The sequence below is a fragment of the Cnephaeus nilssonii genome (genome assembly GCF_951640355.1).
Source record: "Cnephaeus nilssonii genome assembly, chromosome: 20".
NCBI lineage: Eukaryota > Metazoa > Chordata > Mammalia > Chiroptera > Vespertilionidae > Cnephaeus > Cnephaeus nilssonii.
Window position 1 is genome coordinate 34,970,120 of NC_137091.1, and position 12,665 is coordinate 34,982,784.

The window sequence follows — 12,665 nt, forward strand, 5'->3', positions numbered from 1 at the left end:
ACCCACCTTGTAGGAAAAATTATGTGAGTTAATGTTAGTAAAGTGCATAGAGCAGCACCAAGCCCATAGCAGGTGCTCAGGGAACATGTGTCAGTAGGTGCCCATGTCCCAGGCCTAAGACCTGTCCTCATTGTGCCTCTGCCTACCACCCCTGCCAGAGGGAAAGCTCAGAACAGCAAGGTTATTTTCTGTAGGGGAATTTCACAACCCAGGAAGTAAGTGCTGGCACAGAGGCCCAGACCACAGAAGTGTCCGATGTCCCTGGCTTCCTGTCCCTCTGCCACAGGCCTGCCCCACACCCTGGTTCCTCTTGTCCAGCAGGGCTAGGCCAGGGGGTTTCTGAGACCCTTTCCCCCCCACCCCCTAGAACTGGTGGCCAGGACCTGAACTGGGGGCCAGTGACACCCCCCCCCCCGCCCCCCGCATCAGAAGTCTCACCCCCACCAGAGTCTGACAGCCTATCTTCTCCATTTGGCCGAACCTACTGACAAGACAGGCCACTTGCCATCGCTGGGCAGGATTCCAGATCTACCTGAGGCCAGGGGCATGACCCCAGGTGAGGGAGTGATCAGCCTCAGTTTCCTCTTGGTGAAATGGGGCTAATAATAGAGCTTGCTGCCCATGTTAGGAGTTAGAATTTGATTCGGCATATCACAAGGACTCTGGCATTTATTTATTCACGACAAATATTTATCAAGCACCTACAATGTGCCTGGCACAGTTCAGGTCTGGAGACACAGGTGCACAGGACAATGTCCTCACCCCGGGGGTATATATTCCAGGACTGGAGGGACAGACAGTGAACAGAGAAACTATATACAGGAAGAGTACAATGTCGGGTGACAACTGCTGTGGGGGAAAAATGTAACAAGTAAAGGAGGTCAAGTAAAGACGGGGGAGGCAGTTTCTCTGGAATGGACAGAACCTGAGGAAGGTGACATTGAAGCCAAGAGCTGTAGGAGGAGCTGGCGTGAGCCTTTTGGATACTTGGGCGAAGAGTGGTCCTGGCTGACGGGAGGGCAAGGGCCCTGAGGTGGAAATGAGCTTGGTGTGCTGGAAACAGCAGGGGCCTGGGCAGCCAGCTTAGCAGTGGGGGAGAGAGGAATAGAAGATGATGTCAGAGACAAAGGAGGGGGGCATCCTCCTGAAAGATAGCACCCCAACCCCCCAGGGTGTCCTCTGGTTTGGATCCAGAGTGACCCTCCTGTTTGGGAGGGGTCTGCCATGCCCTGGCCTGATGCCAGGGATCACTTGGTGGTCCAGCAAGACCCTCTTGATCCCATGAGGGTGATCTCTATAATGTGAATTCTTAAGCCCTGCCCCCAAACTGCCCTCTCAGCCCCCTTGTGATTCTGGGGGTGACCTTTCCCAGACTCTGGCGCTGGGGGTTCCCAGCCTCTGGAGGGGCCGGACACCCAGGCCATGCGCCCTTGCCCAGAAGCCGTGGTCCCTGAGCCATCCGGAGAGGCCGGTGGAGCGGGCGCCTCCCGGGCCGCTGCGGCAAAGGCTTGGCTGCCGCGCCCTGCCCCCCCTCTGCCCCCCCCCCCCGCGGTGATTCATCCCGCCCCCTCCCTCTCCCTCCTCCCTCGCAGGCCGCCGCCGCGGCTGCAGTGCGCAGGAAAGCGGGGCCCGCACCCAAGCGCCCAAGCCTAAAGGGGCCTGGGTCCGGGCATCGGGCGGACGCGCCGGGCTGTGCGCGCTAGCGCAGCAGCCTGACCAGCAGCAGCCACCCGCGCGGCGGGGATGCCCGGACGCCGGGCCCGGGGGCTGGGCCCCCGGCGGTAACCGGAGCGGGGGGGCCGCGCCCCCCCTCCTTCCCCCACCTCGCTGGTTCCAGAGCCGCAGCTGCTGCGCCCGCGCGCTCCCGGGGACATTCTAACGGCCGCCGGGCCCCGCCGCCTCTCGCCCCGCTATTAATACCGGCGGCCCGGGAGAGGGGCGCAGCGCAGTCATGGGGACACTGCTGGCTTTCGTGGTCGGCACGGCGCTGAGTAAGTGAGCGGGGGGCGCGCGGCGAGGGACACAGCGGGGCACGGTCAGGCGGCGGGTTCAGGCTCAGGACCCCGGAGAGTGGGGCGAGGGCCGCTTCCGCCCATCCCCCGGCCTGGCTGAGTCCCTTCAGAAGTTGTGCGCACCGGGTGCGGGGCTTGGGGGGAGGGGTGGAGTTGCGGGTGGGCCAGAGACGGCGGGGTCCCGCTGGCACGGCTTCGCGGCTTCGGGTGCCCAGCTGGGGGCGAGGAAACGCGGAGTCAGCTGCTCCCGGAGCCCCGCAAGCTGCAATGTGACACCCACGCCGCAGGGGTGGCTGGGGATGGGGGAGGAGGCGGCGCCCGGAGACTGAGACTAGAGAGATGGAGAGGCTCGAAGAGATGGTGACAGGAGAGGGAAGGGGCGAAAGACGCAGAAGGACCCGGAGTACTCTGGAGTGCTCCATGGGGAGACTGGGGAGATGGAAGTAAAGGGGCAGAGACGAGATAAATGCTGAGTTTGCCAGAGAAAGAGATTGAGGAGAGTTCATCTGAGCTGCAGAGGGAACAAGTTAAAAGAGGCAGAAAGAGATGGAGACACGGGGGAGGAAAGGAGCTTACAAAGGGACAGGGAAAGGTGGAAAGAGCGCGCGCGCGCGCGCGGGAGAGCGTGTCTGAGCCAGGAAAGAAAACACGAAGTGGTGGGACCTTCAGAAAAGCCCCTAGGAGAGAGAAAGAGCGGGGAGTCAGAGACAGAGTTATTCAGGAAGGTGGAAAGGGACGGCAGAGTAAGGGGACAAGAATAATAAAGGGACAAAGAAAAAGACCCAGAGCTGGAGCTGGAGGCACAGCATTAGTTAGTGACCTGAGGGGGGGGGGGGACGGGGGGGGGGGGCGCGCGCAGGAAGGAGGTAGCAGGTAAGAATGTGGAGGAGGGACCCGAAGGAGCTGGAATCCCATGGACGTGCAAAGGCTCTGAGGCAGGAAAGAGCTTGGTGAGTTTGGAGAAGCCGATAGGAGGTGGGAGCCTGAGGACCTGAGGACAGAGGCAGGAGAAGTTGGGGAGCGGGAGGCAGGGGGGCGGGGGGAGGCGAGATGACACGGGAACTTGTGGGACTGGGGAGTAGGAATGGAGTGTGGGTCTTCCCTACTTCTAGGGCCCACCTCTCCCTTTGAGTCCTTGCCTTTTCCCAACCTTCTCTGGAGCCGGCTGGTTTTGCAGAGCAATGATGGTGGAAATGACTGCCACCTTGAACTTCGAACACAGCTGGAATTTCAGACCCGCCACTTAGATGCTGCAGTGCCTCGGACAAGTGGCCTTCTGAAGAAGGGGTACTTGGGTAGCACACACTGAGAGTTACTGAGCACAGTAGCAGCCCTATTGATTGGGGGCCTCTGTGTGCCAGCCCCCCCCCCCCACACACACACACACTTTGGGGAGTTACCTAACTTACGGAATCTGCTCAGCAGACTCCAAAAGCAAAGATGATTGCTTCCCTCACCATTCACAGAGGAAAGCAGGCTCAGGGGAGATGGGTGACTTGCCAAGAGACACAGAAAGGGGCCGAGCCAGACTGTGTCCGGCTCTGTCCACGCGTCGTCGTTATTGAGGGGAAACATGGCTTCCGAGGGGCCTGCATGGCCCAGGGTGATAGGTGTCCCTGCTGTCCCCACAGTGTCCTCCGCCTGGGCGGGCTGTGTGGAGGTAGACTCGGAGACGGAGGCGGTATACGGGGACACCTTCAAAATTCTGTGCATCTCCTGCAAGCGCCGCAGCGAAACCACCGCTGAGACCTTCACGGAGTGGACCTTCCGCCAGAAGGGCACCGAGGAGTTTGTCAAGGTGTGTGGGAGCCCGGCCCCGGGTGTGGGAGGGCGAGCGGAGGTGTCCACGTGGGGGCAGGATGGAGGGGGCTGATTGTTTGCTCTCAATAAGGTGCTATTCTTGATGACCTGAATTCAAGTTTCAGTTCCACCGCTGACCAGCTGGTGACCTTGGGGACATCGCTGAGCCTGTCTGAGCCTGCCTCAGTTTCCTCCTCTGTAGAGACAGGGTGGTCATGGTATCTCGCTCGTAGTCTGTGTGCGGACTGACCGAGTTGATGTCCCTGGCCCCCGGTTGGCACAATGGAATTATTTTGTACCAGCGAAATGTTTTGGGTGGCCGACCCAGAGGAGCAGCAGAACGTTTTGGCCTCCTTCACACGATGTGTGCTTGGAATTACAGCTGGGGAGGCGCCACGCACGTTTAGGGCCCACTGGAGAGTTAGGGTCCATAGCAGCGGGATCAGGCTGCCTCTGTCCGAGAGGGAGGCGGATGTCTGGAGACCGGGCAGAATTGTAGAGAACGAACAGGGGCTGGGGGAGTGATGGGGAATGCGTGTGAGTGCGTGTCTCAGGACTAGGGGCACAGTCAGGGTCTGAGGCAGACCCAGGCATGACCCTAGCCCCGCGGTGCCCTCCCTGCCTGAGCCCCCGGGTGTATCCATATGTCTGTCTGTGTGTCAAGGCAAGGGACAGCATAGAGGTCTAGGTGGGGGACATGAGCCCAGGCTGCGACCCCCACCGCTGCCCGCAGATCCTGCGCTATGAGAACGAGGTGCTGCAGCTGGAGGAGGACGAGCGCTTTGAGGGCCGTGTGGTGTGGAATGGCAGTCGGGGCACCAAGGACCTGCAGGACCTGTCCATCTTCATCACAAATGTCACCTACAACCACTCGGGTGACTATGAGTGCCATGTCTACCGCCTGCTCTTCTTTGAGAACTATGAGCACAACACCACCGTCGTCAAGAAGATCCACTTGGAGGTGGTGGACAAAGGTGAGTGAGGCCCTGCCTGTCTCCCTCCACTGGCAGATGGAGGGACAGATGGCAGGTAGGGGACAGGCTGGCTGCATTCTGGGCCAGCCAACTTGCCTACGGCAGCAGGGGGAACAGCGCCTCTTTCCCCAACCCCAGCGTGGGCCTCCGTTTCCCTTCAATTCACGGAGATGTCCCAGAAGGCCTCTCCCATGCAAGTTCTGGGGGTGAAACCTTTGCTGCCTGTGCTGTGTGACCTCTGGCAGGTGTCTTTCTGTCTCTGAGCTGAAGGGTTTGTCCTGTAGGAAACAGGACAGTAATGGTATCTACCTTTCAGGATGTTGTTTGAAACATTCCGATGTTCCAGGGAGGTTGTGAGGACTGAGTGACATGCTGGGTGTCAGCCGCTGGCCTGCCTGTAAGTGGGGCGATGGTGGCAGTTCGGCTTGTCAGGTAGTCTGGGCTCCGCCTTCCCGTGTCGCCGTGGGGGAAGCGATGGAAGGGCATCGCCTAGAGTAGTGCCCCTCCAGTGCGGCGCACAGCCCTCCCGGAGTCTTGCCAATGTGTGGGTCTGGACCCAGCAGACCTGGTGGGCCCAGGGTCCATTTCTGAAAAGTGCTCAGGCGAGACCGGTGCTGCAGGGCTAGGGCCACCCCGAGGAAGAGGATCTAAGATGTTTTTGAACCGTTTCATCATTTTGGCTTCAGTTGCCTTGGACCCCTCCTCTGAACCATATTCTGAAGGATGTAAATTGGAACTTTCCAGGGCCCTATGACCCATATCGGCTTAGAGAGTTGGGGAGATATCCCAGACCTCGGACCACCAAAACGCTGTGGCAAGGATAGCGCTTGGGGCCCGTAGCACACGTACACCATCATGGGCAATGTGACCGTCCTTCCTTTCCCCGAGACAGGCCTCAGCGCCTCATGTAGATGGAGACCCTCTGGGCTGGGGCTCTTACAGGTTGGGGAAGCCCAGGCTCAGGGAGGTAAGATGACGTGGCCAAGGTCATAGGGGCTGGGACCTGAACTGAAAGCCAACCAAGCTTGTGTGACTGCCGTTTCTGCTTTGGCATGACTCACTGTCTTCAGAGTGATCTAGCAGCCCGGCTGGTGTGGTTCACTAGCTGAGCGTCGGCCCATGAACCAGGAGGTCACGGTTTGATTTCTGGTCAGGGCACATGCCTGGGTTTCGGGCTCAATCCCCAGTAGGGGGCGTGCAGGAAGCAGCCAGTCAATGTTTCTCTCTCGTCGATGTTTCTATCTCTATCCATCTCCCTTCCTCGCTAAAATCAATAAACTATATTTAAAAAACAACACCACCAAAGTGATCTAGCAGAATTCAATGCAGGAGACGTGTCTGAGCAACTCTTTGGTGTAGGACACCATGCTGGGTGGGCAGCCACTCACACAGCAGATGGGCCCCGCCTGCATGAGAGTGGAGAAAGTGGAGTGGCTGTGACAAAGATGCCCCCAGGTACTGCGGCTTATAATCTGTGTCAATCCCGTCTCTCGAATCAGTGCTGAGATGAGGGGTCCGGGGGACAGGCAGGTGCCGTGATCCCGTCAGGCACCACGGTTCTTTCCATCTGTGGTCCTGCCTGGCTCAGGCTGCCGTCCTCATCTTCGTGGTGGAGGCTGGGGCTCAAGCACACCGCGGGTCAGTCAGGTCTCTCTGTTTTAACATTATCTACCATAGTGCTCTACTCTCAGAGTCTGTGCTCTTAACAACATCTGTCATCTGTAGAGCTCTTTATGTTGTGTTCGCAGAGCCTGCGGTTTCAGCATTACCCTCCATTCTCCGGTGTTTTTTATCTGCTATATTATAGTATTGCCTTTTAGCATCACCCACTATACTACGGTGTTTTATATTATACTGTTTTAATATTACCTAGCATACAACCGTATTTTTTATTATAATCCATCACACTAAAGTATTTTTTAAAAAATATATTTTATTGATTTTTTACAGAGAGGAAGGGAGAGAGATAGTTAGAAACATCGATCAGCTGCCTCCTGCACACACCCCCACTGGGGATGTGCCCACAACCAAGGTACATGCCCTTGACCGGAATCGAACCTGGGACCTTCCAGTCCGAAGGCTGATGCTCTATCCACTGAGCCAAACCGGTTTCGGCTCACTAAAGTATTTTTAACATTATCTACCATACTATCATATTTTTATCATTACCTACCATGCTATAGTATTTTAAAATATCAATCATATTGTAGTATTTAAAAATTTTACTTGTTGCACTATAATATATTCATCACCCACCATATTGTAGTATTTTTTATTTTTTTGTTAATCCTCAGCAGAGGATATTTTCCATTGATTTTTTTTTAGAGAGAGAGTGGAAGGGAGAGGGAGAGACAGAGAGAGAAACATCAATGTGAGACACATTGATTGGTTGCCTCCTGCATCCTGACCAGGGCCAGGGATTAAACTTGCAACTGAGGTATGTGCCCTTGATCAGAATCAAACCCAGGACCCTTTAGTCCACAGGCCAACACTCTATCCACTGAGCCAAAACAGCTAGGGCATACTGTAGTACTTTTAACCTTACTCATCACATGATAGTATTTCACTACCCATAATATTATTGTATTATTAGCACTGTTGGCCATGCCATATTCTTTTTTTTTTTTTTTTTTTTTGGTGTCTGTGTGTAGAAACTGTTGAAAGTTTCATAGTTTGGTCTTTTTTTTTTTAATACAGAGAGGAAGGGAGAGAGATAGAGAGTCAGAAACATCGATGAGAGAGAAACATCGACCAGCTGCCTCCTGCACGCCCCCCACTGGGGATGTGCCCGCAACCAAGGTACATGCCCCTGACCGGAATCGAACCTGGGACCCCCCCCCCCCCAAGTCCGCAGGCTGACGCTCTATCCACTGAGCCAAACTGGTTTCGGCCGTTTGGTCTTTTTAAAAATATATATATTTTTTTCTTGGTTTTAGAGAGGAAGGGAGAGAGAGAGAGAGAGAGAAACATCAATGATGAGAGAGAATCATTGATCAGCTGTCTCCTGCACACCCCCTGTTGGGGATCATGCCCACAACCTGGGCATGTGCCCTGACCGGGAATCAAACCGTGGCCTTCTGATTCATAGGTCGATGCTCAACCACTGAGTCACACTGGCTGGGCCATATTCTTTTTTTTTAATTTTAGTTCACTCTCTTACTGAGTTTCAACATTACCTGTCAGCCTATGTTGCTTCCTGGTAATAACTGCTAAGGAATGAACTGAGTCATTTCTAAAGGAGGGGCAGTGGGTGTTGGTGAGACCTTCACTGGCTTGGCAGAGGTACAGACGATGGTAGGAGACACGTGCGGCCCCCACTGGGAGTGAGGCTGCCAGATGGGGGGAAGAGGGCTAATTCTGTTTTGGATATGTCAGCCGAGTGTAAGTGAATCAGGAGTCTTTGGCTAGAAATAAATGACCAAGTTTATTTAAAAGTCTTAGGGTTTGCAAACTGAAAACACAACTAGACAATACCCAGAGTGTTCTGAAGAAGAAAGAAAAGCTAAGAGCTCTCACAGTAAGAAGTGCATTCGGGAGAAAAACCAGTCTTACCTTCTGAGCCTCTGGATTAACCCGAGATGTGACTTCCCAGGTGTCTAGTAATCTGGATAACGGATGTCAGTAGGTCTGGGCACGTGAGCATTAGTTCAGAAGTTCACATTTCCAGGGTAGTTGAATCAGGAGTAGAGTCATTTCCTCTGCCTCTACCTATTTGACTTCAGTAATTTAGCAGCTTGGACATAGTGATTTCATTTGATTTCTGCACTCTTTCCTCAGATGTGCCCAGTATGAGTGAAGAATGTCTTGAGGTGAAGCCGTGTTTGAGGCTGGTGAGGAGTCCGGCCTGTGTGGTCATGCAGGGGAAGCTCTTGTAAGATTTGGGGGTTTTCAAGAAATCAAAGATCTCCCCAGAGAAGGTGCCTCTGAGCCTCTCTGTGGCCCCCGTGCCTCACTTTCTCATCTATAATGAGGGAGAAGGATGGTCCTCCATCTGAGATGTCTGCGTGGGTCGACGGGGACCGCACTCTCTGTACAGCAGCTATTACCAAGTCTTTCTTTGGCTGTGGAAGCTTCACAGAGCAGATAGGAGCTCAGACCCTGCAGGCAGTTAGAGTCGGGGTGAATCCTGCCTCCGAGTCCAGTCCTGGCTGTGCATTTTTGCTCAGCACCCTCCCCTCTCTGGGCCTCAGTATCCTTGTCTGGAAAATGAGCTATCGAGCCGTGCCTGTCACTGTCCTGATCTGATTGGAAGAGCGGGAGGTACGGAATTACTTAACTCATTTGGGCACTGAGTTCCAGGAGCAGGGTTGCGAATTCTGGTGATGTGAGCTGTAGTGAACATTTATCTATCAACTCAGTGTGCTTCCTGAGGCCGGTTGGCACGGGAAACCAGAACTGTCTCTGCCTTCAGGGTTGTTTTGAAGAGTCCGGGGGATGCTCAGAGAAAGACCAAAGCACAGAGCCTGGCTGAGAGCACATGTTCACTGCATGAGGTGCATTCATGAGATCTTTTGAGTGAGTGAATGAATGAATGAATGAATGAAGTGTGAAACCCTGTCCCCACCTCCTCCTGTGGGGCAGCAGGGGGGGAAGCATCCAGCCCTGTACCCTCCCTCGCGCTGGTCCAGAAAGCATCAGTGCCATCTGTGGGTGAGCAGCAGAAAGTGCGCACTGAGGGAGGAAGACCTCATGGGCACAGCGGGGGCGGGGCGGGGGGTGGGGGTGGGGTGGGGAGGCGGGGGGGAGATGAGAGCCTGGCCAGCTGGAAGGAGGGGCTGGGGATGCAGACACCTGCGGAATCTGGCCCGGGTGCCACAGTGGCCTTCAACTCTGGTCCCCTGGCTAAGTGCACTCCTGTTGGGTTACATTGAGGCTCCATGAAAGGAGCCAGTGCTGTGGAAGGATAGGGGGTTTCCGGACAGCAGCCAGTGCGTAGACAGTGCTGTCTGTGAGTGCATCCGGGCACCTGAGGGATGTTAGCTGCCATCTTCTCTTCCCAGCCACCCTGTGAGGAGGCACGAGTGTTATCATCCTCATTTTACAGAGAGGGAATCAAGGCCCAGAGGGGGAGAGTCACTTGCCTCCGGTCACACAGCTACTAAGAGGCAAAGCCCGGACAGTCTGGCCCTAGATCCCCTGCTCTTAAGTCCTATGCTGGACTGCCCTAATAATAACAGTAATAATATTGATAATAAGAAAATGTTTATTGACATCTGTATGTCAAGCACTAGTCTAATGCCTTTTAAAAGCCTTTTTAATTCTACATCACTCTCATGGAGGAGATATGACGATCCACTTTTGACAGATGGGGAAACTGAGACCCAGAGAGGTTGAGTCACTTGCCCAAGGTCACACAGCTGGCAAGTGGCAGAGCCTGCATTTGAGCCTGAGCCTTCTGGTTGCAGAGCTATAGCTCTTGGGCACCTCTAGCCACCTGACTGACACAGATGCACCCTCGAGGTACACAGGGAGGCAGGATGAGGTGACCCTGCAGCCCATCACAGGCAGGATGAGGTGACCCTGCAGGTGACGAAGACCACAGTCACGGTGATGACACTAGGGAAGCCGCACACGGCCATGTGCAGGCCAGGCCCAGGAGGGCGGGCGAGCCACTTGTCCCAGCTGGCACCACAAGCTTGAGGAACTCGGGCGGTCCTGCCCCCTGAGCCTGGCCTTAGCGGCCACTTAACCCTGCCCGGCCCCTGCAGCCAACAGAGACATGGCGTCCATCGTGTCTGAGATCATGATGTATGTGCTCATCGTGGTGTTAACCATATGGCTTGTGGCAGAGATGGTTTATTGTTACAAGAAGATCGCTGCTGCCACAGAGGCCGCTGCGCAAGAGAATGCGTAAGTGGGGTCAGCGAGGAGGCGGGAGGCAACCCGGGACTCCCCAGAGGGGAGCGTGCGTTAAGTGGGGAGGGGGAGGGGAGCAACCCCGGGCACCATCTGCCACTTGTCCCTAGAGGGGGACCTTTGTTGTCAGAGATGGGAGAAGGTCCCAGCCCCCTCCTCTCTCCTACTCTCAGCCCCACTTCTTTTAGGACCTAGGGTTCGGGCCCAGCATACTGTCCCCGCAAAGATATAGGAGTCCAGGTCCCAGCCTCTTTCTTCCCCGGGACCCAGGAGTTTGAGCCCCCAGTCCTCTCCTGCCTCAGACTCAGGACTCCAGACTCCAGCCTGGACTCCTTGTGGGTCACTAGGAGTCCGGCCTGTCGCCCCTCCTTTCTCTAACTCCGGAGCCCTGTGCTCCTGGGGCAGAGACCAAACCCTCCTCAGTCTCCTGGCGGCGGGCCAGCCTGATGAGGGGGGGGGTCACTGTCCACCTGGCCTTTGCTCCCACAGTTCGGAATACCTGGCCATCACCTCAGAAAGCAAAGAGAACTGCACGGGTGTCCAGGTGGCCGAATAGCCCTGGTAAGGTGGCTGTGTGGGCAGGGGCTGGTAAGTCTGGGAGGGGGTCAGTGCACTAGGTCCCTGACCCTGTTTCTCCCTCACCTTTAGGCCCCGGGCTCCTCAAGGAAGAGCCAGCCCTAATGGGGAACTTCCGGGCAAAGCCTGCCCCCAATGGGGGTTGGCCATTCCTGGGCCTCCACAGCCTCAGAGTCCTGCCAGCGGAGCTGCTAGTGGGGGAGGGACAGGTGGCTTAGCTCACGCCCTTAATCCAGCCTTCCTCCTCCTGTCCACGTGCCCGCTCTCGCCATGCATGATGGCTAAAGCAATACTGCCGCTGCTGCCACCCCTGCTTCTGCTGCCTGTTTTTTTTGGGGGTGGGGGCGGTGAGGTGGGGGCAGCGGCTCCGCACCCCTCCTTCTTGCTGATTTGCACACATTGGCCGCTCGGACACGCACTGTGGGGCCCAGCCCCTCCCTGCCCGGCGGGGTCGCGAAGGCCAGAACGGTTTTGCGCAGGGGGTTCTGGAGCCCACGTCAGCCCTCACCCACGTGTCCCCTCCTGCTTCCTCTGGCTGGACCTGGGGGTCCCCTCTCCTGTGATGCACTCTTGCCCAGCCCACCCTCTCTCACCAGCCTTGGATTGTGGCCACTTAGAAAGTGGTCCAGACAGCCTCGTCTCTCTTTACACAAGTAGTTTTGTTCGTGAAATAAAGATTCTTGGACTTGATTTCTAGTCTCTCTCGTGAACCCAGTCGCCCTCTACACCCCACCCCCAAATCCAAGAGCCTCAGTTTTCCCTGGGACCTGCCCTCCCTACACACATTCAGGGATAAGGATGGGGAAGGAACAGGTGGGTGCAGTGTCTCAGGCTCAGTGCCTGCCGAAAGCCGGGCAATTGCAGCCACTTAGTACTTGATTCGTGTGGGATTGGGGGTGTCATTAGCTCAGCAGTGACCGTGAGTGGGAGGGAGGCTGGGAGGGAGGGCGGGCGTGCTGCCGCGGCGAGAAGAGGCTCAGCAGCTGTGGCGTGGGTTTTTGTGTGTCCCAAACCATTCAGCACAAATGAATCAGGAGGCTTTGTTAACATTAAAAATGGCAAAGTATTCAAGGGTCTTGGGGTTTGCAAATAAACACGATCACGTGGTACCCAGAGTGTTCCCCAGAAGAGATAAAAAATGGAGAGTTCCTACAGTAAAAAGCACATGGCTGAGGGGAAAGTCAGTCCTGCGTTCTTGGCTTCTGAACGGGTCTGAGGTTGTGATCAGATGTCAGGGGTCTGGATACACGAACACTCTTCCCTAAGCTCTTCAGAGGGCGATCTGTGGGGTTTATATCTCCAGCCATCGATGCACGGCTGGAAGGTCCAAAAGTTCTAGTTCCAAGTGCGGTCAAAGCAAAAATAGGATTGTTTCCCCATACCTTATCCTAACTGACTTTAGAAATGTAACAGCCCACGATGGTGACTCCATTTCATTTCTCCCCTC

The 12,665-nt window shown here is 55.6% G+C and overlaps 1 protein-coding gene across 1 annotated transcript; it reads left to right on the plus strand.

Moving 5' to 3' along the window:
* Nucleotides 1-1,591: 1,591 nt before the first annotated feature.
* On the plus strand, nt 1,592-11,998 carry SCN1B (sodium voltage-gated channel beta subunit 1). The gene is made up of 6 exons (XM_079800567.1): nt 1,592-1,991; nt 3,644-3,810; nt 4,546-4,786; nt 10,495-10,636; nt 11,132-11,203; nt 11,291-11,998. The coding sequence occupies exons 1-5, from the start codon at nt 1,952-1,954 to the stop codon at nt 11,196-11,198; spliced, it is 657 nt and encodes a 218-aa protein (XP_079656693.1). The 5' UTR covers nt 1,592-1,951; the 3' UTR covers nt 11,199-11,203; nt 11,291-11,998.
* The last annotated feature ends 667 nt before the right edge of the window (nt 11,999-12,665 follow it).